Below are 27357 nucleotides of genomic sequence, written 5' to 3' on the forward strand. Positions count from 1 at the left end.
TCTTTCCTCTGCCACATTTCTGTTGCCAATTTAATTGATAGAGATTTCACAAACTAGTCCACATCTACATATTTCAGCCGTTCTTCAGTCAGTGAAATATCTTCATTTCCTCACGAACACACTTTTTGAGTCTTTGTTGACTTCATTTGAAAACGTATAAAAGAACAAAAAGCCTGCGCGCTCCTTCCATGTACAGCAGACTAACACAACTAACAACATCTCATTCACTTTACAGTCAACGCCGACAGGTGGCGCTATTGCTCCAGTATGCTACAGTTAAACGACAGGTCACTTCAGTCACTCGCCACAACTTGATTACCTTCCATAAATACTTTTAAAAATAAAGGACATCTGAGTACCTGTTAACAAGCAAAACAACAAATCTACACTTTGATGAGTTTACATACATTTGAAATAATGTGGACGTATTTTTTTAAAAGTGCTTTGTTGCAGCTAGTTTGAACCTTTCTACTGAAACCCAGTCGGTTCAGTCCACACAGTCAGATCATTAACACCACAGCTCGGCTGATACGTCACCGCTATCAGTTTGTTTCAAGTAATTAATGTGTAGAATTATCTCGTACTTTCCCCCCCCCCCTCACTTCTATCGTCCATCACTGCTTCTACACCTCTACACCGATCACACCATCTCAACGTGGATCAAATGAAACTTCTGTAGGGGGGAGCGACAGGCTACGGGAGACAATCCTCATCTAAAGTAAAACCTACTTTATATTGACAAATAAATACACACAGTCTGTTTTGCATAGTCTGGAAGTGATCACTGAATCTACTAGTTCCTCCAGGGGAAGGTCAGTAAGGTGCCTGCAGTCGGACAGATGCTGCACCGTGGTGTTTTGCACCGTGGTGTTTTGCAGCCGGTGGTCGGAGGTCGATCTACTCGGGGTCTCAGAAGCTGGTCCTGTGCAGGAGGACGTCCACGACTACGAGCAGGAGAAGAGCAAAGAGCAGTCGATGGGATGAGTCGCAGCGGAGAGCGGTGGTTACCTGGAAGAGAAGAGAGAGAACGAGTTAGTGGAGGCTGGCAATAAAAAAACATTAATACTCATGATGATTTCAGCCTTAAACACAATTACACAATTTTACATAGTTCATAACTCAGCCTCATTTGTTTTATTGTTAAATCTAACTAGAGACGTGAGCTATAATATAGTTTTAACTAGAAACCTCATATAAATATAAAAATCAGTGTTTCAATGCAACAATGTTGACGTGACAAGAGACTATTAAACCTGTCTGAAATATATTATACTATTTACTAGTACAACGTCATAATAAATATAATACAATTGTTTGTCTTAGTAAGATTATTCAAAAACTACTGGATGTATTAACATGAAACTTGGTGAAGGACTGAAGAACTTTGTTGGGATCAGGAAATAATTGAATTTGCTGCAAATTGGGATTAAGTGGCAGATCCAAGTGTTTGTTTTTCAGTTTCTTTAACATTGTGTTTTTGAAGGTTTTATCCGCACTGGAAAGTGTGGACCTGACTGAACAAGTGGCTGAAGGGGGCGCTGTTGCTCAGGAAAAAGCTTCACAGTGTTGCTTTAATTTTGGTGATTTTGTTTTTCTTTAAATCTAAATCTAAATAAGATGTTTGTGATGTTTATAGAAGTGTTAGTGAACCAACCTCTGTCTCAGGGGCAGGTTTGGGTTACCGAGGAAGGACAGCTGCTGCTCCAGACTGCAGACCCGAAAGGCCAAGTAGCAGGACGACAGGATGAGGAGGATGATACTGGAGAAAGAGGAGGAGACACAGGTTCATGTGACATTTCAACACTCTCTCCTGGAGGAGCTGCAGTGACTATGGATGACCACTGGGAGGCAATGTTTGACTTCCCATCAACATATCATGGCGTTGCATGGTCCTTAATAAACCCAGTTTAAATACGTGTTAAAATAATAAAGTGTTAATTGTGACATGGGAGAAATTCGTATTACATTGTTATAACATGTATGTCAAATAAGCCTGCACTATAATACCCCACAATAATTTAACATCACGACTGTTTATCTTCTAATTCACTTAAATGTTAATAAATATGCATCCATGCTTGGCTTTTTTATTCCATAACATATTCTATTTTCAGCCTAGATTAAATTAAAAGAGATTATTGTAATTAATATAGATTATATAGGTGATGTTGGGGTCGGGGTCCCGTGGTCCCTCATGCCCTCAGGGTGAAGGACACCCCCCCCCCCCCCCCCCCACCACCACGCAGATGCTCCATTGCAGATGCAGTCAAGGGAGCCTGTTGTTCACTAGAGGTAAATATATTTTATGCACCGTCATGAACCTTAATGAGTCAATTACTGAACAGCAACATCTCTGTTTAAAAATAAAAACTCAGAGAGTGTTTAAATAGCTCTAATCGCCCACTGTTTATATTTCCATATTAATATGCAAAGTGTGTGTGTGTGTGTGTGTGTGTGTGTGTGTGTGCAGCAGTGAGTCAGCTGTTGGAGGAGGTGGAGGTGCTGTTGGTGGTGTCTCTCTGTACACTCACAGCAGGGTGAAGAACTTGAGCAGCTGGTACTCCATCTGGCCCAGCTCCGCCATCGGCTCTGATAGAAGACCCCTGTCCGTCTGCAGCGCTCGCTCTGCATCACACACAGACACACACACACACACACACACACACACACACACACACAATCATTAGCAGCTCTTGGCACGACTACAGTACATATTTCACATTTTACAGAGCTCGCCCACCTGTTATCTGTACGTCTGAACACATTTGGACTCAAACAGGAACGCGGCGCTCGCTCCCAGTCGGTGTTGTGACAATGTGCACTTTGGAGTTTAAAAAATTAAGTTCTTATCAGCGGTGCTTTCCAAAGGGAGCCTGTCTTTTGTTTACATGTATGGAACGCTGGAGGCTGCAGCTAAAATACATGAATTAACAGTGTGAAGGGTCAGAGGCGACTGCTGCTGCCCGCAAACGCTCGTGATGATTTTATGAATGTGAATCTTTGTTTTTTACATAAGGAAGAAATATGATGAAAGTGCAGAATGTGAAGAATACTGTGTTGTTCCCACGGTTGTTCATTCACTGTTCATTACAGCTGTGAACAGTGAATGATGTAAAACCAGGCGCCTGAACCATATATTGGTAATCTGCCGATATTTGCTTTTCCCAGACATATCTGAATCTTTGAATCTGTGAATCTGTGAATCTGTGAATCTGTTCTATATAATTTGGTTTTTATTGTATCGTTAAACCAAAGACTGTAAATAAAGATGTACGTTAACATGGAGTAGGATGGAATTATGACCCCTACAAGCCACCAGGGGGCGATCAGGAGGCTTCAGTAGTGATGTCGTCAGCTTGATTTACAATCTCACAGTCTCAGGTTTAACAGTAAAGTATCAAGTCTCAAATATCAGCCGACAAATCAATATTGAACATTTTTACTCTTGAATATGATTATCAGCATCTTCCAAGTGTCCAGCTCTGACTTCTGCTCACTCACATGGAAACTTGCTCAATGTTTCTGGTGTAAAACTTTAATTCAAGCGATGACTTCCTGGTTTCCTCTCAGATTCAGTATATATAAATGTCCGATTCTTTTACTTGTTTTTAGAACACTTCATGGTTTTGCACCATATGACTCACATGCTGACAACGTATGAACCAGTTGAGTCCCTCAGGTCCTCAAGTCAGTCCAAAGGGCCGGACTCAAAGTTTTCATGAGTCAGCTGTTTTGCTCCGAGCCAGAGGACGTGAGACTTAAAACCTTCCACTCCAGTCGTGCTTTGACTAAGAAGTCATATTTACCTCTCAAAATGTTTTTAATTGTTTATTCTATTTTCTCTTCTGTCTTATTATGATGCTGTCAATCACATGTGAAGCCCTGACCTGCATGAAAGGATCTGCATAAATAAAGTTTGATTGAGCGGCGATGATACAAAAGCTCACAACGATCAAACACAGGCTGCTGTATGGAAACGCTCTCCAGCTGTTAGGGTGTCCTCACACAACTCTGACAGCAGACATTGTTTGTGATAATCTCCACTTAATCTGCATCCGCCCAAAGCTTTTTAATACAGGCCCCCTCGTGATTTAATCTCCATTTGAGGCTTAATGTGCCCGTTGCGTAAGAGCTGGTGCCGTCCCCAGTCTTTTACTGTCTCTCCTCCTCCTCCTCACACACACACACACACTAACCCAAATGAAATGTAACACATAAAACACACAAACATGTCAACACTCCATAAAACTGGATAAATCCACGTGTCGGAGCAGACATAGACAAAAACAAACGTTCACAACTACTATGTCGTCTGATATTAATCTATTACAATCTGTTTCTTCCTATAATTATTATTATTATTATCAAGGAGGATGTGATTTCACCAGTGTCAGTTTATTTGTTTTTTGTTTTATTTTTAAGCAGGATTACACAAAACTACTGAATCTACGTCCACAGAACTTGTGAAATTCTGAGATTAAGTTGCGGATCCAGGAATGTTTGTCTTTACCTTTGTTTTTTATGACAATTAAATTATTGGTTTGTCATAAAACAATCGTACTTCATTCATAATACCTATGAAACTCTTCATGGAGGCCACCTTGTTGTTGGGCAGAGCTCCTAAATCTTTTAAATCCTTGCTTTGACTGAGGAGGTTGGGTTTTTGGGTTTCTGTCTGCAGGATTACGCAAAAACTACCAAACCAGTTTTCTCAAAAACTTGGTGGAAGGGTGCGGTACGAGCTGAGGAAGAGCATCTCAACTTTCGGAGGAGATTAACATTCTTCATTATGGCGAGAGAGTGCGTCACCCTTGGTGGAGGTATATATGCACTCTCTACCTTTATCTATTTTACTGGAATATAATCTATTGTCTTATATCTCAGTTTTCTTTCAAACACCCATTTAAAAACTGAAAGTATTCACAAAATACAACTGGTTTAACACTAGATGTTTCCCGGTGAGGTTTCCTATGTTTAAATGATGTTTGATTTTAGTCATAAGATCTTTAAAGGTGCTGCCACAGATTTCAGTGTTAAACAGGAGGAAGGACCACATTCGAAATCTGTTTGCAGTCAAAACAGACACAATTCACTATGAGCTCCGTCCAGGCAGGTCAGAGCAGAAACCTGAAGAATGTGGCCTTGGATACATTCTGGACTTTGTATCCATACAGTGATGCTGCATCTACATCAGAGAGTTTTATCACCTTCGAGCAGCTGCTCGGATTTGAAGGGCGTGTCCGTGGCACCCAGGCTGCTGGGGGAGTTTCCCAGGAGGTCAGGAAGGGAGGAGTACACCGACACCACGGAGGGTTTCCTCCTCCACTTTAACACTGAGGGGAACTGGTCCACCACGGGGAACTCGTCTGTGGTCGGGAACTCGTCCTGTGGCACAGAGGGAAAGAGGAGAGTGGGTTGGAAAGATGGGGATTCAAACCCACTGAGCTAAACACAACATGTCACTTCTCATTTGAAAAGTTTCCACAGATCTGAAGCACATTGATTCATTCTGGTGATAAATCTCAACTTTCAAACACTTAAATTAGTTCTTCATTTAAATGAGTCAACATTAAATATTTACTTTAATCAATTTACTGGGTAATAAAAGTTGCAGGTAATTAAAACGATGCATCTTGGGATGTTTGTGTATCGTATATTTCTGGTAAAGTGCAGTTATAAATGTTGGTCATCTATGAGTCAGACTTTCAGTTAGATTTTCTTAAATGTTGTTTTTTGTAATTTGTCTAATTAGTAATTATGTTTTATTAATAACTATTAATTAAGCTGTTAAAACTTTTGAGTTTTAAATGTTCAAACTTTGAAGAGATATTAAGCTAATTAATATAATTCATCTTTTAAATTCAAAATTTTCCAACTCAAGCTTCGGTAAATCTCATTAAACAACAACACATCCTGAACAAACAGCCTTTCTGTCTCTGACTAATATCCATTCAGATGAAAGCCTGATCAAAGACGAGCACGTTAACAGAAGTGAATTATTCCTTAACACAGAAGCCGTTGTGTCGCAGTGTGGCCGACGCTAGCTGCAGACGCACAAAGTGACCTCACACGGCTCTTTGACAATAATTCACTGTGAGGCTGCAGCTGAATCATCTATCGATCCAGTCTGTGTTAGAAGGGAAACCGGCCTGAGGGTCAGAGTTCGCTGCACCTGAGAGTTATCAGAGGCCTTTCGAGCCAACAGGACAAACCACAAGGGAATCATCTGAGCCAAAATGGAGGACTGATGATTGGTGGTTCACCCACTTTGATCTTTAACACTATGTGATTATTTGATGGTTTATGAAAGAGCGTATCTCTTGTAAAAGCAGGTTTTACTGACCAATGCCAAGATGGGCTCCTCCATGAACTGCTTCAAGCTCAGACTCTTCCCGTTGACCTGCAGAGGGAAAGTCAAATTGAGTCAAGCCAGATCTATTTATACAGCACAATGAAAAACCAGCAGGAGTAGGGCTGAAGTACTTTAACATGGATTCAACACAAGATGTACAATTTGAAGAAATATATTTAAAAGACAGGAAAAAGTTAAGGAAAAGAAAAGTCCCTGTTAAACTGTTCAAACATTATTTCATCTGAATGGATCATACACATGAACATGTGTGTGAGGCCCACTGACCTGTAGGTGTGTGCAGATCCTGCGAAGGACGTCGTACACGCTGTCTCTTGACAGCAATGATACGAATACATACTGAGGAAATAAGAAGGATAAACAGTGATGCTGTTATTCAGGTCGTAACTTCACAGTGTACTGAAACTCCTGAGTTCACAGAATACAGAACACTAAACAGAGAGACAAATAAAGTGGGATTAACGCCCTGGAGATGTGACTTTTGAATCTAATCAGTTCATCTGAGTCCAAGTGACAGATTTTAAGAAATTCCCTTTAACACACACTTGAAATATCACGTTCAAGACGCAAAAAACATTATTTTTGTGAGGCTACATGACCTTTGACCTTTGTGAGACGAAGTGAACACATTCACAAGGCAAAACGTGTGTTTTGATACCTCACTGTGACATTGACCTTTGACCTCTACATTTCTAATCAGGTCATCCTTGAAACCAAGTGAATGTTTTGCCAGATGTAATGAAATTACCTTTGAGTGTTCCACATATATCACGTTCACAAGAGCATGAGATCACTGTGACCTTGACCTTTGACATTCGACCAACTGAAATCTAATCAGTTAATCTTTGAGTCCAAGTGAGGGTTTGTTCCAGATCTAAAGAGATCCCCTCAAAGTGTTCTTGAGATATCATGTTCACAAAAACAGGAGAACTGGGAAAATGGAAATAATACTGTGTGCTTAGTGTTTGTTCCTATCTATCTCCACAGTTAAAGAGCATCAACCACCCTGGTGGAAAGGTCAAAAGGTTTCCAGGAGAATAACACTTCAGGGATTGAAAAGCTTTTATCTGACGCACAGAGAGGATATTTCTCTAATCACATTTCTGTTCCACTTTATTCTTTCAGGAACAAGGACGAGCGACAGGTCAGTGACGGCTTAAAACAAAACACTCTGACCTGGATACATATCGCTGTTATCTGAAAAGTACTTTTGAATTTTTATCTATGAGCACTTTGAAAACACTGAGTCCCTGTTCCTGCTCTGCATCAGTTCACAAACAGTCCTGTAGCATCTCCCCTGATAAAGTCACATGAGGAAATAAGCTGCAAACCTTTCAGCTCATAAACAGAAAAGGAACCGGGCCCCGGTCACTTTTCAAACATATGTGGTTGAACTGTGAGTCTGGTTATGTAACGTGTGTGTTACATAATCCTGCAGACATACTGTGTGAGGACAGAGATATTTGTCCTTGTAAGGTGTGAAGCTTTGTATTGACTCATGCTTCACCTTTGACAGCAGACGGTGATCTGCTCTGACAATGTGCAACACACACGTACAGTACAAATGTAAATATACTGTATATATGTACATATGATAGTATGTGAGTGTCTGAGGTGCTCTGAGAAACTTGTATTTACCAAAACGCTGCCGGCTCTTTGAGTGTGTGCGGCAACAGCTTGCATGAAGTGGAAATATGTGTGCAACCACCCGGACTGTAAATAAAGATGGACGACACGTCGCACAAAACTGAAGCCAAAATACCCCAGATACAGGCGCTGCCATCATATTTGATCTATTCTAGTAAATTCACAAACAGAATTAACAAAAAGAACAAAAAGATCTGCTAAAAATCTGCTAAAACAACATGACAAAGTTTTGTAAGACTCGTCATAAACCTACAAAATGCTGCCTGATGTAAATAGTAAGTTTCAGAAATTCAAGAAAATGCAATTTATCATTTTATTCATTATTTTTTAAAACCTGCCAATGTCTCTTATATTTTAGGTACCACATTAGATATAACATAGTTGATATTAGACCAGATTCAACCATATGAAAACACTGAATTCATTATATTATATTATTTTCTGTCTTATTCTGTTGCTGAGGTCGGAGCGGAAGCTGAAGGGAACTTAACACCTGATGAAAAGCACCTGATGACGACAGCTTGATTCAAAGTGAAGAGGCTCCATGTGGACATTTGGCTGCTGTGGTGGAAAAAGCCTCCACTATGTGGTGCTGCCAGGCCGGGACTCCACTCGGCTTCTATCTATAGAGTGGCCCTGTTGTTTTTTCCATCACACCTCGGCTGGAAAATACGCCAGTGCTCTGCTAATCAGCATAAGCATTTTAATTCACAGCCACTGAAGCGGAGGTGTTTACCTTCTGGCCGGTGTCCGAGGTGATAGCCAGGCCGTTGGGCACCAGGCCGGCGGTTTTGTGCTTCTTCACCAGCCTCACGGAGGCGACGGGGATCGCCACCTACAGAGAAGATGGAGGAAAAGGCACAAAAAAAACCATTTATAAACAGACAAATCTCTGAGGAGTTAAAAACAAGATGATGAGGAAAACAGCACATGATTTAATGAAGCACACTGAGGGAAAGACCCTTCAAGGAAACGGGTAGAGGACATGAAACGTGTCTGATTTCAGTCAGAATGTGAGGAATGCAGTCGGAGTAAGGAGCTTAGTGTCACTACGATGTCAGGAGGGGTTCGGTTTCAGGGAAATGAAGGAAAACGAACAACATATCAAAGAGAAAAATCACGTAACTGGTCGAGGTTAAAGGTTCAGGGAACATACATGCATAGAAAGAGAGAGAGATTTTCTATGTGTGTGGGGGGTGGAATTAAGACTGTGTTGGTCCCTAATCCTGCTCTGAAGACCAGTCAAGTCATTTGTCAGGTTGTCCAGTTGGGCTGTCGGACTGGGACGGGGAGTTCCCAGTTCACGTCAGTCACTCTGAGGTTATTGAACCGGCCGTCAGGCGTCCGCACCTTGATGTCTTTGCCGAAGAGGTTGGCGTAGAAACACAGCCAGTTTCTGGAAATGTAGAGTCGACCTTGTAGAAGAATGTCTCTGAGGAGAGCGCAGGAGTACACTGAGGACACACACCAGAGGAAATACACTTTACTTACACTTAACAACAACATACACGTAAAGTTCAACAATATATCTGAACCTAGAATCACTTTTTCATTTCCTGGTTAAATAAAGGTTAGGTACAAATAAAATAATACTCTGATCTGCACTGCAACACGACACAGTCTCTATCTTCATGGTAAAAAAAAAGAAAAACTATGAAATAACAAATAAAAATCTATTATATGATGAACAAAATATATCAAAACAATGAAAATTAACTGTAGATTTGGTCAAGTTTTGGATTTATGTAGCTGTCATCACATTAGCACCGGATCATAATTACATTCCACAGCTTATGACTCATTGCTGATTATTTTTCTGACCAATAAGTTAATTAGTCAGAGTTTACACTGTAAAACAAATGCTGTTAAATTGCTCACATTCTGCAGAATCAAAGGACACATTCAAACTCCAAAGATACTCTACGTTTATCTTTTAATTATATCAAAACAGGAAAGTAGTGAATCAGCAAAACTGTGAAACTGAAACATTGATTTAGTTTGATAAATTATTTGACGATCAATCAATTATCCAAATCACTAAAACTCATTAATCTGATTAGTCTGAGAGGATTAGAAAAACAGAAGCAGTAGAAATAAATGACTGTAATGAAAAAAGCTGAAGCATGAATATGAACAGGTTGGGTAATGAAACACATGCAGCAGCAGCAGCAGCACGACAACAAGAACACACACTCTGAAAGCTTCCGGTACCTTTCATGAGAATCTCATCCTTGGCCACACACTGGAACAGTTTGTGGTACTGCGAGTTGTACTTGCTGACGGTCTGTGCAGAGGGACAGGGCAGAGTCATGAGCAGCTCCTTGGTGGACCGGCCTGCCTGCACGGCACCACCGGCCACTCCGCCGCCGCCGGCCACTCCGCTGGCCGCAGACACCACCCTCTCCCTCAGAGGACGCGAGCTCTGCACCAGGCTCAGCACGTTGGCCCCGTACACACACACACACTCGCGCACATCCAGGGCCTGGAGCAGGCTGCTGCAAGACACACACTGTTCCCCTGTCGGTGGTCAGTACAGGGCGGGGAGCGATCGCTGCCTCGCTGCATCTACCTCTGCTCTAACTTGCACAAACACACACACACACACACACACCTGGCTCTAATGTATACACCTACACACACCTACACACACACACACTATAGAGTCACAGCAGCAGTGCCTCAGTCTGCAGGCACTTAGCTACAGGAACTACAATGCTCTCTTTCTCTCTCTCTCAAATACACCTCCAGTGACTGTACACTTTGCAGCTGACAACCCTCCCTCTCCTTCTCCCTCCTCTACACACACACACAGACACACACACTCTCTGCCCTTCATCATTCTGAGCTGTACCCAACTCACTTTGGCTCACACACACACACACACTCACACACGTGGTCTTCCTCACTGTTCTCTGTGGAAATCCCATTTTCTGTCTTCATCTCTCCTCTCCCTCCGTCTGTCTCTGGTGTCAGTCGGGGACACAAAATGTCTCTCAAACCAAATCTTATGTTTCCCCCCCCCCCCCCCCCCCCTCGAACACACAACAGGTCTCATTCATCCCCCTGCTTTCCTCAAACTCCTGAAATCTCTGCCACCAAACCATTCCCCCCCCCCCCCCCATCTCTCCCTCCTGTCCTCTATCTCATCCATCTCTCCTTCCCCTCGTGTCGGCTCACTTTGCTCTTTGATGGCGGCCGCCCCTGTTTTTGTCTTTCTATTAATAGCCGGTGCTGGAGCAGCTCCTGTCCTGCGGGATGTGGAGCTCACAGTAGGTTACAGTGCCGCACAGGGCTCCATCACGGATGGAGGAAAGCCCATAGGGATAATGCAGTCTGTCACTGGGTAAACATTTGCCGGAGAATTCATTAGTGAAATGGCATCGGGTGATTTGTGGTTAGGTGCGGTCGTATTATTTCTGCCCCGTCATGAAGCTGCTAATGTATTTTGAGGACACTGGGCAGGACTGCAGCAGATGCTCTGTTGCATTATAACGTATTATTACTCCAGTATAAACTGAAAGGTGAGTAGATAAAAAAGGAGAATAGTCCATAGAAGACAATCAGCTAGGATCTATTCTATGAGACAATACTAAGAAAGAGGTGGGTGGGTATAAAATCACTGATGAGCTTTTGTCAATAATATAATTTGTTTGAATATCGAGTCTAAAAGGTTCAAGATAATTAAGATTTTTTTATGGATGCATGATATTTCATTTAGCTTCTAAGCATGTTATCATGCATATTCCTACAATATAGATAATCATACTGCAGTATACATGTTTAGTAAGGATTAAACATTAAGGTTAAGAGGAGTACAACTGGTCGGACTCACTCAGACAATCCTACCATGTGGTGAGATGTAGTGAAGAACATTTTTATGGGTAACCTACTTTTCCCTTTTACTCCACTACATGTGTCAGCAAATATCTGTACTTTCCACTACAGTGGATTTGTATTAACCATTAGGTTGCATGTTGAACACCTTGTGTCTATAACTGGAGGGGAACTGGTTCAGGAAGCGTCGCCTGCAGCAGCGTCACTCACTGGTGAAGAAACATCCAAAAATGGATTCAGAAGAACTCTGAGCCATGAGGAGATGTAGAGACTCAGACTCCACTCTGCAAGATCAGATTTACTTTTAACAATTGAATTAATTTAAAAATGTTTACTTTAGATAAAACACATTTTTGTTTGTTTGTACTTTTAATTAAGTGAAATGTTTGAGTTCTTCCTCCACCACTGACACTAACATCAAATCATAAAGACCAGACTCACCGAGCCCCTGTAGCATTTCTTCACATCTTCATAGGACAAGTCCTCGATGAGCTGAAACCTGCAATGAAAGAGAAATTATCCTTAAACAAGAAATGTATTTACCTCTCAAATAATGATGGTTTTTTATATATGAAGCATCTACAAGTCAATTCAATGTGCTACTGGGAATAAAGAAAACCTTAAAAAAAATTAAATATATTCACAGATGAAAAGCCCCATCTGGCAAAACACTGGCAGCGTAACAAATGGTGTTTAGCTTGTGTGCATATGTACAGTATGCGTTGTGTCTGTGCATGTGCACCTTGCATGAAAATCCCAGCTGGGTCAAGGCTTCCACATGACAAGTTAATCACCATTGTGTGCATAACTGCAGGGAGACGAAGGCTGTCAGCGAACAACACGGAGGAAGATAAATATTGAGTTGTTTGAATACAAATAGTGACCGTGCCAGCAGATTATCCATGTTGTTGTTTTTATAGTCAGGATACATCTACACAATCACACAATCACACACACGCACACAATCAGTGGCATCACACTCGCCTCAGGATGAATATTCAGAGCAGCGCAGCAGATGTCGCAGCACAATACTCATATGTATGTGTAACACAGTTTAATCAGCCCCTTTAAGGCAAATGTCATCGGAATGAACTGATGTCAGAGTCCAGATGCTTTAAAACAACAGAGTCTGAGAGGGAAGATGTTTCTGACGGGTTCCTTCCTGACCTGTGGAGTCTCCTCTCTCTCTCCCTCTATCTCTGTGTGAGTGTCAGGTGATTGACAGTGAGCAGTCGACCACGCTGACGTGAAAACACTCTCCTGCTCGGGCAGATACCGAGAGAACAGAAGCTGCCGCGGCTCTGCTACGTTTTTATCTCTGTCAGCTGAAGACATTTCTCATTTTGAGAAATGGAAAAAAAGACATGACTACAGAGTCAGACTTTTTACAATAAAATACTTAATACATAATAGGTAGACAGTAAAGAATCATGTTTATTTACTTTATTTCTATGGTCATTTATACTTCTACTAAACTATATTTTTTGGATATATTGATCTTTTTATGCCCCAAATTTTATCTAAAAATCGAAGTAACTGGTAAATTTTTTGATCCATAAAAAAAACACGATTTCAAATCAGTTTACTGTACATACCTTCACCTTTGTGATACTTTGGATATACATTTAAAGGTCGTTTCTCGATGTTGCACAAGCAGCTTCTCAGACCACAAAACAAATCAATCCTTCATCAGCCGCACCCCCGCGCCCACACACCCCTCTGTGTTCTCAGCCTACACAGTCTATAGGTGATGGAAAGTCATTGAACACTGTCCCTAAACATACAGTCGGAAACATGTGTCATGCTTTGGGTGTGTGAACTTTCTTCGTTGTGGTCTGATCCAGTTGTTGCTGTCTGGGTAGTGGGAGCGGGGGGGGGGGGGGGGGGGGGGGGGTTATCTTTACTCAGCAGCTGGCATGGCGGCAAGCAGCAATTAAAGTGCAGAGCATCGTTTGCATGACCGGGAATGAGCCGGCTTTTGTTTACCTCTGTCTGTAATGTCAAATGCCTCATTATTATGTACTGCACTTTAACTCGGGTCTAACTCTTCTTTTCTACATCTTATCTTCCAAAATTACCAAGAAGTAAATGTGCTGATGTGCCGTAATACACGGGACTTGTAAATCATCCTTACTAGCCTTACGAGCTAGCTGCGACCTCAGGCCCAGTACAAATATAAACCAACGCAAATACAGAAAATGTAAGAAAAGGAAACCAGTCCATGCATTTTAGTATGTGTTGAAAGAATAATATTTCATGAAAATCTATTTCTCAACAAAGCCGATTCAGCAGGAACCTGGAGGAACATCTCGGTGGAACAGGAGCACATTGGTATTCTCCTCGGACAGCGTCCTTCACTGAGGTGCATCCGGTTCAACCTCTCCTCAGTGTTGACTCTACAGCAGCGGGACTGTCGGTGTCACCGCTCCGATGAGAGATCGTCCTCTGGGGACGAAGAGACGACCTCTGTCCTCCACCAGCCTGACTCGGCTGCTTCTCACAGCGGGAACCTGACAACACCTTTAATTGTGCTGGAGGGACGATGATTTATACGCGTGGACAGCAAATGGGTCAGTGTTCATTTAAATAATGTTCACTAGAAAAGAAGCGATACATTGATTTGTTTAGTTTGCAGTTATCAAGAGAGAGACATTATTAATCAACATCATAAATCATATTATTAGGTGGCTCCATTTGCATAGCAATCTAAGTCATGTTACGCAATATAGCAATAAGGAATATTGTGAAATTATTTGAGTATTACTAAAAATACTACAAAACAAGGAATACAAATATTTGTGTATTGCCTTTAATGTAAGATAAAAGGCCCTTTCAGATAGAAAACTGCTGGACTGGTTCAGTTACTTTAGTTTACAGTTGTTGTCTTTGTTACAAACGTTTTTTCCACCTACAAAAAGCTGTGTGATTGTTCAAACACACCTCACATGTCTTAAATTGTGTAACTTAATTTCAATCTAGACGGCTGCTGGGAGAGGACACACAATAAATCCTGGATCTGCCTATTTACCCAAATCTGCTCCAAAATGTGACCGGTGGTTCTTCTGATCCTAAACCACACCTCCACCACATTTTAAAGAAATGAATTCAGTTATACATACTTCAGAAAACATAACCTTCTGTTGCAGAGGTCCCCTGATCTGATTTTGTCAGGTTTCTTTTCTACATTAGCTTATTTGATGATACTTCAAAGACTGAACTGAACGATGGCCGACAAATGAAATTAAATTAGAGCCGAGCCATGTGTCAGAGTGTGAAGTATTACAGCCGCCTCTGAGCGAGACTTAGTAAAATATGGTTTCCCCCTAAGAGGGAGGTATAAAGGACAGAACTATGGTCAAGTAATGGAGAGAGATGTAATGTGAAGATTAGGACAATAAAGCAAAACAACCACTGATCAACCTCGACCACAGATCCAGCTCCACGTGCCAATCTGACCTGCTGATCAAATTCTTGTGACGTTGTTAGAAGCTCAGCGACGTTAAGTTGTCATGGGAAGCTTAGAAGCTTCACAAGTTACAAGTCTCTTCCATTAATGTTGTATTAGATCGAGTGTTGCTGTAATTGTGATAAAACATCTGTATGAAATGTTCCATGGAGTGAAATGGCCTAATGGAGGTTTCACTGGGCTTCAGAGATCCACAGCTGGGGCTGGAAAAGGACCCAAGCAGGGTTTAGGAGGGGAGTGTTTGTGTGTGTGTGTGTGTGTGTGTGTATGTGTGTGTGTATGTGTGTGTGTATGTGCGTGCATGCATGGTCTTGGTAAAACACATGTGGGACATAAATGTGTTTACACAGTCACATTATGGGGACTGGTCTTCCTTATGGGGACAATAAACAAGCCCCTGTAATAGGTGAGTGAGTGTGTGTGTGTGTGTGTGTGTGTGTGTGTGTGTGTGTGTGTGTGTGTGTGTGTATGTGTGTGTGTGTGTGTGTTGTTTGCAGTGCAGCAAGCTCGCCTGCTGAACACCTTAAACACACTTTAAGTTACACATCCCTCACTCTTTACATCTCTACTATCTTCAGAACAACAGTAATACAATTCATCCTGCAGCTACTAAACCTTTAAACCTTCAGACATGTTTTTTCTCATGTGATAACCTTTGTTTTCTAACTAAAAAATCCTGTTTACTTACAAAATATCCATGAACACTTTTTAAATGTCCCAAAAAAAGACTTTAAAGGTGAAACTTTAAATGAATCTAATGGGTAATCCATAACCAGCCCAAGTTACAGCAGAGATCATGTCACAGAGTCGATAGCTCCCCCCGCCCCCCCCGTTTACCCTTATTAACAGGAGATTATTCTGTGCAGCTCGATTCATCCGTCTCCCTGTTTCTCGCTGGTAGCAAAGACGTCCCATGTGACCGTGTGATGAACAATAGTGCATGTGTGCTGCTGCTCGCCGCCTATAAATAGGAACCACAGAAGCTCGGCATTCCCAGGTGGAGAGGGGAGAATGATTATTAAAACCACAGACGGCTCTGTGGGGACCGACTGGCTTTTCTATTCTGTGCCTCTCTGTAAAGCCCCGTCCAGGTCTTAATCAATACCGCTGCTGCATCTAAGAGAAAATGCTCCAGGCAATTCCCACCGTGGCTTTAAAGGAGCTGCGGATGAGGTGCAGCCGGGTAGAGCTTGTTTTACAAAGGGGATTAGAAAAAGGTTGTGTTAGGGAAGGAGTGTGTGGAAATGATGGACAGCTGAAGGTGAAGTCTATAGCGTCAGGGAAGTGTAACTTAAAGTTTATCTTAGACATGTTTCAGAGGAGTTGGAATTAAGATTGGGAATCACATTGTGTACAAACAGGCTTTGTCCTTATTCAGGTTTCAGATCCTTCGGAGGCACGACACATTTTAATGAGTCGCCCGAACGGAGACGCTCTGGTCTACGGAGGATTCCCTGTTTGTCTCACAGCTCGTTCTGTCCTAACCATTGCATCTGTGGCCCGGCCGCCCGTACGGCTGATTGGTTCCCTTCCTGCCCGAGGCCGGCCCCCCCCATATGCTTTGTTGCTCGGAAACGGAAGCCCCGTGTTGGCAGCAGCCTTTGAAACGTGACAACATGGCCGTTCCGCTCCGCTGTGATGCAATCGGTCCTGAGACGCAGCCTCTGAAGGATGCAGCCCAGGGGACGAGGCCACAGCGAACCTGACTGAGTCCTGCACACGACGCATAACAATCCACACTGACCTCACCAATCCAAACAACTCAGTCTCATCCCGTCTGTTATTCCAGAAGTTGTGGTTCAGAAATGAAACTAAACCCGATGGATTCCAGGCAGATTAGGAGCAAAGCCACGATGTCGCCTGTGACGTGTGTTTTCTGTGTCGGCCCGACTCGTTCACCTCGTCCACGCAGCTCCGTGCCCTTGGCTGAGCGGAGGAACAGTGAAACTAATTACTGGCTCAAAGGATCCCAAATTGAATCCTGAATTAGAAAGGGAACACCTCCCGCCGGCGGCCGGTGGAGCAGCCGTCTCCCTGACTCCCTGACAGTGACCTGACTGGAGGAGGAGGAGGAATTGGGAGTGAGGTGAGAGAGAAGGACGGATCAGTTGCGATCTCATTTGAAACAAGTCTCAGTTCGTAGAAAGGTGAATATGAGGTCATTTTTCTATTTGTGTATGAAGCCGAGTGACAGGTACTGAAAGAGCAGCTGTCACCTCGACTCAGAAACTACAACTTACAGCACGAGATTAAACTGCACGTCTGGAGAAACACATTTTATGTATTTGAAAGTTTTTACATGAGCTGCAAGAATATGGAGATGGAAAAAGAGACATAATATATACAAATATTCAAGTTCACACTGGATAATTAATGCTTTATAAATACAAGGCAGCACACAGCTGTCTAATACTAGGCTTTATAATAGATGAGATAGGCAAATATTGAACTCACACATTGTTATACCAGATTAATTTTCATATGATCATCTTATAGCTCTTGAGTTCTAGATGTGCAGCCTGTTTAAACTCATATCTTTGGTTTCACAGGACATTTATTCCATGTTGGAGTATCAGCCCCTCTCATTAACGTCAACAGGCAGATGTTTCAAATAAAACCTCTCTGATAAGAAACCAGAGGAGAGTTCAATGAAGTAAATCTCAGATGGAGGAGGAGGAGCCCAAAGCAGAGCTAAAAGAAAAGCAATATCACACTTCTAACTCAGCAGTTGTCCAGAGATAAGATTCAGAATAAAAGTTTACGTTGCTTTGTGTTACCGTTTGCTACCTCGTGAGCAGAAACCATCTTTTGGGTCAATGATATGTGGCGGTTGTGTGTATTTGTAAAGCTTCTTATGGCCCAGGAGCCATAAATCAACACCAGCAGCTTATGTAGACAAATATTTACAAGCGGACACGTTGCTGGCAGCACCAGAGGACAAACAACATACACAAGGCTGGTTGAGTGAGTGACACGTGCAAAAAAAGAGTTCAAGTCCCTCGTCCAGCACACACTGTGCCTCTGTGCCAAATCCATCGCAAGACTGATTCCCAGGATTACACTGCTCCTGTCTCCAATCCTTCTTATATAACACACAAGTATATACACAGGCATTCTTCTGCCGATGTAGAGAGACATTAAATAGATTAGAACACGTTGTTAGTGGTATAACTTCAGCCATTTGCATGATCTCCCCAGGACTCTGGGGGGGGGGGGGGGGACACATCCTTTTGTGAGTCTGTTTGTGTGCACGTGTTTGTGCACATTTGACCATTGTTTGACATCAAATGCAGCTGAAATAAAAGTAAAACAAAATAAGTGCTGTGAAAATAAATCTCCTCGGGCTGTAACTCATGACCACGCACAGGATACAGATGGTGAACGAGGGAAAACAAGAGCAAGCAAGTGCTGCAGCATAGCCTGGTAGTGTGTGTGTGTGTGTGTGTGAGTGTGTGTGTGTGTGTGAGATTTGCCTGAAGTGTCCGTGTGTGTCGTCGTCCTTGGAGGGGTCCAGGTCCTGAGTGGAGAGCAGGCCTGTTTCTTCGCTCTGCTCCTGCTGCTCAGTCATGCTCCTGGCCCTGAACACACAAGCACACAGCTCGATGTTAACAGCAGGTATCGCTCCACCGGACTTTCATGTGCACTTGTACAACAACAACACAAAAAGACATGTTTGCGTTTGTTTCCAGATTTGGCTCCAGGATAGAGTTCGTCCTGTAAAAAAAAGTTAAACAGGGCAAACCTGGTGGACTCTTCAAAAATCAACACGGGCGCTGATGCAACATTCAAAGTCTGATTTCTGCTGCTTTGCACTACATTAAAAAATCTCTACTCAGCAAAAATAAGGCCGTGTTTGTGTAAATGGGGTCAACACTCGACCAGATGTAGGAGCAATATATAACAGCGCCTCAGAGGTTGTGCAGATGGCTGACCTGACGCGCTGCTGGGAGCTGACGCAAAACTTTAAAAAAAAAAATCTGCTACACCTCACACCGAAGCAAACGGCTCACGAAACAAAACGAGAGCCAAAGAAAGAAGGAGAAAAACGAAGCTGGTTGGTTATGAGACGAATAATTAAAATGAAAAAGGTTCAGTGAAGGAGTGATTCATGTGAAGAAACAGAATCACAGCTTGATGGATGAAACGTGGCTCCGGTCGTTTTTTCCGGCTCAATGCTGTGATTTGTTAGTGAATTACAGTGAATGGATTCTGGTGAGAGGAAAACGAGCCGTGAAATGAAGCAGCGGGAAAAACAAACAGGTTTGACCCTGAGGTTTCAGTTTCAGGTCCCCACATGAACACGAGCACCAACACCACAATGTGACTGTGGATGTTATTTAACACAAATGATAAAAGAAGGATTTTATTATCAGTGTTACATTCATTAAATTTAGATTCCAACTGCTCATCCATGACATTGAGCTGTTTGTGGTTTATTAGATGCTAAACTGCATTTCGTTGTATATGTACTTGTACTGTGCAATGACACTAAATTTGAATCTAATCTAATCTAAAATCTAAAATTTGTTTATTACCAATTTCAAATCTGTTACTTATATCTATAAATATTGTTTTTTAGTAAATATTTCAACAGTTTATTTTGTAGCAAACATTGTTATCTGTTTCTCTGTTGACCCAAAATCTCAATAGTCAACCACGACAACTATTAAACCATAATTATTTTATAACTATAATTTCAATTGTTTATCGGATACCTTAAATAATGAGTGTTAAAACCATTTTAACTCATCTGTTGCGGTCAGGTCTCCTAGTTCTGTTCTTACTGACTATTTTAATCATCTCTATAACTTTTCTTGGTTTTAACTCTTTTCTCATCTTCATAAACAAGGTTTATGTTTATTAATTATTCTATTTTTCATCAACTTTTCCAAACGAGTAATCCACAACATTCCTAACATCCTCTGACGTCTTCTCATCCCCCGAGGTTCACTTCACCTGATTGGAAAACACTGATCAACATGAGAATTAGTGAGAATGAAGCTGATTGGACCCTTTAAATCTTCACTCTGCTGTTGCCGGCCTCTTGCAGCTCGAGTTCTGGAAAAGTTCTAAACCTTCTATTATGTAACACCTTCCACCCGCCTGCACAACAAATGTTTCTTTCTTTACAAAAACGCACACGCACACACAAACACACACCTGCCCCGTGTTCTCCTCTGGGAGAGGGGAAGTTGTTACCACCTGTTCTGGTATAATTACAGGTGCTGATGGAAACAGGCTCCCACATACACTCACCAGCATATTATCTCTAATTGGCCAGAAGATTTACGTCAGCCTCTGACCTGCTCAAACAACAGGGACTTCCTGGTGAGAGAGGTCGCATCTGACTGGTTATCTGTGATCACTGGGAGGTTGAATGGGAGATGAAGGGCCTGTTGTCACAGATAAGGGAAGTGTTTGTGGAGTCTGTTCACCTTAAGCCTGGGGTTAAGGGATTAGGGGAAGGGTTGCATTGAAGTATTGTAATATAGAGGAAATCTCTTAAAACAACACAAATTTATATCTGGGCAGGTGACAAGAACTTTACCTTATTATTCATTTATTAAATCCTGATTAAATCTATGAGGAAGTGAATTTGAACTTGTGAATACGTTTTTCATATTCATATTTTACAAGAATTGTGAAAGTGGTATTCTGAAATTAGTGAAATCAGCTCCCACTGTAACACAACATATAACAACTGTGTATCCATGACTTTTAAATTAGCCTACTTATGCTAACTGTCTATTAACCATAGACCTTAAAGTTCCATATTAAATAAGTAATATTAGTGAATAAGTTTCAATGAAATCCTAAAGAGGCTAAATTAATTGCGTTTTCCTGTGATTGAAAATATGACATCATTCTGCAGGTTTAACGCCATTAACAGAAAGTGTGGGCTTGTTTCTGTCTGTTTGTAAAATCAGAGGAAATCACTGTGACACAGATCCAGCCTCCTGACACATATTGGTTCACTTCCATTTACTCAAGCAACACAATCAGATTTTAGTTTGGGTAAAGAAAAAAGAATAAAGCAGGATGACCCTTTACCCTAAAGAATGAACTGAGAGGTCTGGAGAGTTAACAAAAGTCAATTCAATTCCACTTGTAGTTAAACAGTTTGTTTAATTCTCTCTGAATCGTGGATAAAACCTCTGTAGTTAACAAAAGTGCTTTACACGACCGCTCAGCGCCTCTTTATCAGCTGTTGTATCTAAACCGCACCAATCAAGATAAATACGTTTCAGACTGATTGGTCCCACTGCAGTCTGAGTGTGTGTGTGTGTGTGTGGGGGGGGGGGGGGGGGGTGAACATGAGATCACTGATTGGTTGAGTTTGCAGCCACAGTTAAACATCGACGACTCTTCTGCTGGATCTGCTCGGCTCAGGTCCAACCTGTTCACACCAGTGATTTTTGAAATGCTGGAACCACTCCTCCTCTCCTCTTCCTCTCCTCCTCTCCTGTTCTCTCCTCATCTCTTCTCCTCCTCCTCTCCTCCTCACGTCTTCCTGCGTCTCCACAGACAAACATTTTGTGCTGTCACAAGACGTCCTCCAATCCAATAAACTAATCTCGTTAAGGTCCTAGGATTGTTGCTGAGGAATCACTTCTCTCTCTCTCTCTCTCTCTCTCTCTCTCTCTCTCTCTCTCTCTCTCTCTCTCTCTCTCTCTCTCTCTCTCTCTCTCTCTCTCTCTCTCTCGCTCTCTCTCTCTCTCTCTCTCTCTCTCTCTCGAAGCCCTTAACTTTGAGGTGTTGTCATTTGAGGTGTTGTCACAATCTCACATCGAGTCCATTCGTCCAGCGGCACCGTTTGATATCGTTAATGGGAACATATTACTTGGTGTACACATGCAGTACAAGCTTCTGATGGTATTGCTCGAAATACTGTCTATACTTCTTGGTCCCTCATTGTTCTCAGGTCCTCACGTGAATGTGAAAGTATCACATGCAGATAAAATAAACTAAGTCACAAAGTGTTATTTAATGCATGTCAACAACGGCTTAAGTCTGTGCTTTGTGTAGAACTGTGAGATTTACATAACTTAAGGATCACTCACAAATTTGTGAGTGATGTGTGTTTCTTTGTTTTCACAGTTTGTATGTGTGTGTATGTGTTAAAGCCAAGGTTCAACACAATGTGAGGCTGAGGGTGGGTTTTTCTTATTGTGAGCGGACTATACATTTTTATACAAGTCTCCCACAGGAGGTTTATTTCATGTGTGTAACTTCAAACTTAGTTAAACTTCCAACGGATCTTTAACAAACTATTTGCAGACTTGGCACCAGTGTGATTTCATGTTTTTCCTCGGTCATCTCTGGATTATCTGCACATTAACTCGTTCACTAACAGTCACAGGAACAGAAGCAGCGACTCAGCTTGAGACCTCCTGAAATAACGTCTCCATTGTGCGAGTGGCTCAGATCGGCCTTTGAGGGGAAGACTTGTGTTTTTAAACCAACACACATCACTGAACGTTCAAATAAGTGAGAAGTACATGTAGACACAAGCGTGACTGTTCAGTGTGAAATACAAACAGGATGTCAGGGGGGAAGGAGAACGAACAGTTTTAAATAAAGCCAGTTTGTTACGTGTTATAGTTTTTATAATCGTCTCACATGCATTTATAACATTTTCAAAATAGATATTTGTCTTTTGTTCTAAATCTATTGAGAAGCAGGAGGATCTTTATTACTTTGTGTAAGATAAGTTACACAGAGGAAATTATAAATAACTGTCAAAATGTAATTGTGTTACTGTAAATGTGTTGTACGACTGTTCCTGAAATGTGTCTGTAGCACTTCTGTTTTTTTAAGTTATCGTTTAAGATCAAAAGAAGAGAAGTCGGGTTCAAATAGGAATTGAAGCGTTTCTTCAAGATAAAAGTGTCAAATGATTCACTTAGAGAATAAATAATCGTTTACTCTGCAACAAGGAACAACACAAAACAAATTCTGAAGATGTTGAATCACACTTCTCACAAATTACAAAAGTCTGTTGTGGTGTAATCTGTGGACTGTTTGAATATGCAACATCATTTAGTTCCTCTGAAACTGGAATAGAATTGAGAAGTTAGAGGATCTGACACTTCTATTAAAGTGACTCTGAGAAATGTGAGGTGTGAAATGTTGCTGATAACATTACATCATTAGACATTCAGTTAAATTAACTGTTCCTGATTCTCCTGGTAGAGACACGATCAACAACCATCCTCAAATACGTCTCTGATGAAGATTTTACTGAGAAATTTAACAATTTAACAAATGTGTCGTCCACAAGATGTTTTGAATCCAAGGTGACGTCTTCATATCTGAAGTAACGTGTGGTTTAGTCTAATTAACAGTTTAAAAAGAAAAAGATAACTACTGTGGTGATGGATCCTGATCCTGTACTACGATTACAACAAGACGTCTTGAGAACTACTCCCATCTTCTACCATTACTGACAACACCTCCTCAGTTCATTTGTCACTTTCATCTCTATCAGACATTTTCTTATGTATAAACACTTTAACCATAGACACACTTTCCATGATGTTACTGTTTCTTCTAATCAATGTGTTGAATACTGATATTTTGTTGATGCTCACAGTTACTCTTTACTCATTACTTCCCCTGCAGTTTTATTTTGTAGTTTTACTCTTGTTGAGGGTTAAAGACAGAGGATCTCGCTCTTTGTTAAGATCCATGAGACAAATTGTGATTTGTGAATTTGAGCTGTACAAAAAGTAGTAAATATTCATATATCGGAGAAGCTTAAAATGACAGAACACGACTGAACTACACAAATTGTTTAGTTATCCACTTAATTCATCTTTAAACTTCCTCCCCCACATACTAAAAACACACAGTCACCCTGTTCTCCTCATCTTCATCCCCGGTGCTCTTAATTTCTAAAGGTGTAACGGAAGCTCTGCGCCTCCTCGCGCAGCTTGACTCCGGCTCCTACCTGAAGCTCCGCGGCGCACGAGACGTTTTCGAAGGTTCGTCGCCCCCGAAACTTCTCAGGACTGCGACCCGTGAGCAAACATCGGACTCGGTCACCGGGAATCGAACCCACGGAGGAAATGAATGAAGCTCCGGCTCCGAACGAACCATGAAATCCTGAGAGACGTAGCGGTGACCTCCTCCTCCTCCTCCTGCCAGTGTGCGTGTGCGTGCGAGCGTCTGTGTGTGTCTGTGTGTGTGTTTGTATGTGTGTGTGTGTGTGTGTGTGTGTGTGTGTGTGTGCGTGCGCACTGGGTTGAGCTTCACCTCCTGTTTACTCACTCACTGAGGATTAAACTGTTTTCTTGTCACACTCAGAATAACCCGCTCACGTTGATCACTCAGTCACGTGTTCAACAGGAAGGAGAAACAAAAGCTGTTGAGAAAACCAATCAGCTACTACTACTTTATAATAATAATACTACCAATAAATATAATAATACTTCTCAAATAGTTTTACAGGACAACACAGTAAAAGATACTAAAACAATATAATGTTAAATGGGTTGAAGCATCTTTAAGAAACATGATAAAAGAAAACACATGGTTGAATAATTAAAATGTTTTTTAACAGGTTACATATTTGTATGTGTTTATTTATTTATTATTTGTCTTTCAGCCCCGTCCCTTTGTTTATAATAATACATGTTTCTTAAACTCATCAGCAAATATCAGCTTAAATAATCGTCTTTCAAAATAAACATTGAAGTGAGGTTTGATGTGCGACAAATTTACTGGAAATATTCCTCATATTTTCTAAAATATTTGCAGGTATTTGGTTGTAAATTTTGAAGGTATTTCCAAAGTCGATTGGTTGGTTGTTTGGTGGATTAGTTGATTGTTTGGTTGATAGGTTATTTAGTAGTTTGGTTGATTGGCTGGTTGTTTGGTTATTTGGTTGGTTTGTTTGTTTGGTTGGTTTGTTGTTTTGTTGGTTGGTTGGTTAATTGGTTGGTTGGTTATTTGGTTGGTTGTTTTGGTTGGCTGTTTTGTTGGTTGGTTGGTTAATTGGTTGGTTGGTTATTTGTTTGTTTGGTTATTTGGTTGGTTGTTAGTTGGTTGGTGGTTTTGCTTGGTTTGTTTTGTTGGTTGGTTGGTTAATTGTTTGTTTGGTTATTTGGTTGGTCTGTTGTTTTGTTGGTTGGTTGGTTAATTGTTTGTTTGGTTATTTGGTTGGTCTGTTTGTTTGGTTGGTTGTTTTGTTGGTTGGTTGGTTAATTGGTTGTTTGTTTTTTTTTGGTTGGTTGTTAGTTGGTTGGTTGTTTTGGTTGGTTGTTTTGTTGGTTGGTTAGTTATTTGTTTGTTTGGTTATTTGGTTGGTTGGTTGTTTTGGTTGGTTGGTTTGTTTGTTGGTTGGTTAGTTATTTGGTTGGTTGGTTATATGGTTGGTTGGTTATTTGGTTGGTTGTTAGTTGGTTGGTTGTTTGGTTGGTTGGTTGGTTATTTGGTTGGTTGGTTATTTGGTTGGTTGTTTTGTTGTTTTGTTGGTTGGTTGGTTAATTTGTTGTTTGCCAGCAGGATTGTACAAACAGGACAGATTTTACACAAAACTTGGTGGAAGGTTTGAACGTGGGCCAAGAGAGAACTCATTTCTGAGAAATCTTTATTTAATAGCCTAAATTAAATATTTAATATCAAATGACTGCAAATATTAGAGAAATGTCAAAAATATTCCTCTCCCAACAATCATCTGTTGATCCCAGAGTTTAATCTTCTAGCTATTTGAAGGCGTCCAACCTCTAAACCAACTGTGTGAGAATAGTTCAGATGATGAGGGATGTCCGTGACAGAGAATTAGATGATGGACACAGTCAACTTATCAACAAAGTTAATAAATATGAAAAGTGTTGTTATATTGATAGAAAATGATTCAGTTATTCCAACTGACACCCGCCACCTCTTGTTTCACAACATTATAAACCTCATTCATTTAAGGAGGTAGTGAGAGTAAACAAACAAGTGTCATACGACGGGATCTGGTAACATGATGAAGAAAGAAACTGAATAAAAGAACTGAACACCGTCCAGAAAGTAGAAATAGAACTTCCCACATCATAGATGACACAAATACTGATGAAAGAAAATCGTATATAAAGAAAAATCGCTGCTAAAAACCTTCAGCCACTTTCCTCCCAGTCACGTTAGAGTCAGTTCAGAATCGGGGGCTAAAGACAGAACTATGTTTTTCGGTTTGTCTCAGTTTCTGTTGCACACGTGGGGCTGTGAAAATTATGGCAACAGCTGCTTATGAATCTAAACTTGAGTAACAAACACAACACTGTTGTTCTGGTGGGTCACGAGTTCACCTCCTGCAGAGAAGCTGCATCTGTCCCCTTTGGTCCAGAGTGCAGGTGTAAGGACTGCTCAATATACAGAGTGTGGAGAAACCATGAGATGACACATGCTGATCTCTGACCTGCTCACTCAGCACAATGCGTCCTCCTCACAATGTTAATTTAAACCCCACACTGACTCTCTCACTGTCACTCATTTCTAAATGCGTTGATTCATTTCCCTTATGAGCGTAATTTGGCCTGAAGCCTCTGAGAGTTTTTAATCCAGAGGCAAAAAACGTTAATTCACTTCAACTGGATCTCTAACTGCAGCTGTACATATATATATAATAACTTAAACATTTGGTTGTAAAGTATTTCATTGCATTTTTCTATTTTAGAAGCTTTTTCAAATTGAAATCTTGTTTCTCTAGATTTACAGACAATTACTGTTAAAATAAAAAAACACTGGTGTTAAAGTTTGGCCCAGTCCACGTTGCACTGGGCCCAGTTTGAACATCTCACTCTGGTTCATCTGCCTCCACCTGCCCAGTGTAACCAGTGAGCAACACCCCACACACTCTGCACGTTCTGCTGCTGCTGCTGCTGACTGACCTGGCTCTGCTGGCTGCTATCCTCTGGCTGCAGTTACCATGAGGAGGGCGGCTGTGGGGGAGCTGGTAGTATCTGTCCTGGCCGGGGGCCTCGTCGGCGGGCAGGGCCTTAGGGCTGGCTGCGTAGATAGTGCATCCCATGAACACCTCCTGGAAGTCGACCTG

At 41.4% G+C, this 27357-nt stretch overlaps 1 protein-coding gene across 2 annotated transcripts; it reads right to left on the bottom strand.

Moving 5' to 3' along the window:
* On the bottom strand, positions 1-27357 carry gramd2aa (GRAM domain containing 2Aa). Of its 2 annotated transcripts, none has more exons than XM_062399839.1 (12): positions 27194-27357; positions 18791-18895; positions 12293-12350; positions 10229-10526; positions 9368-9471; positions 8754-8852; positions 6638-6709; positions 6344-6400; positions 5208-5385; positions 2532-2625; positions 1655-1759; positions 1-1008 (listed from the first exon to the last, which is right to left on the bottom strand). In XM_062399839.1, exons 1-12 carry the CDS (start codon positions 27331-27333, stop codon positions 1005-1007), a joined length of 1314 nt encoding a protein of 437 aa, XP_062255823.1. In that variant the 5' UTR covers positions 27334-27357; the 3' UTR covers positions 1-1004. The 2 variants fall into 2 exon arrangements, with proteins under 2 accessions (XP_062255823.1, XP_062255907.1); XM_062399923.1 differs by lacking the exon at positions 27194-27357 and adding an exon at positions 24268-24486 and having other exon boundaries at positions 10229-10301.

Source organism: Platichthys flesus, chromosome 1 (genome assembly GCF_949316205.1).
Source record: "Platichthys flesus chromosome 1, fPlaFle2.1, whole genome shotgun sequence".
NCBI lineage: Eukaryota > Metazoa > Chordata > Actinopteri > Pleuronectiformes > Pleuronectidae > Platichthys > Platichthys flesus.

Coding starts and splice junctions, on each gene's coding strand:
- gramd2aa (XM_062399839.1), bottom strand. CDS start 27,333: ATGGGATGCACTATCTACGCAGCCAGCCCTAAGGCCCTGCCCGCCGAC. Junction 6,401..6,637: donor GGATCTGCACACACCTACAG/GTCAGTGGGCCT, acceptor TTCCCTCTGCAG/GTCAACGGGAAGAGTCTGAG. Junction 2,626..5,207: donor ATCCGAGCAGCTGCTCGAAG/GTGATAAAACTC, acceptor TGTGTGATGCAG/AGCGAGCGCTGCAGACGGAC.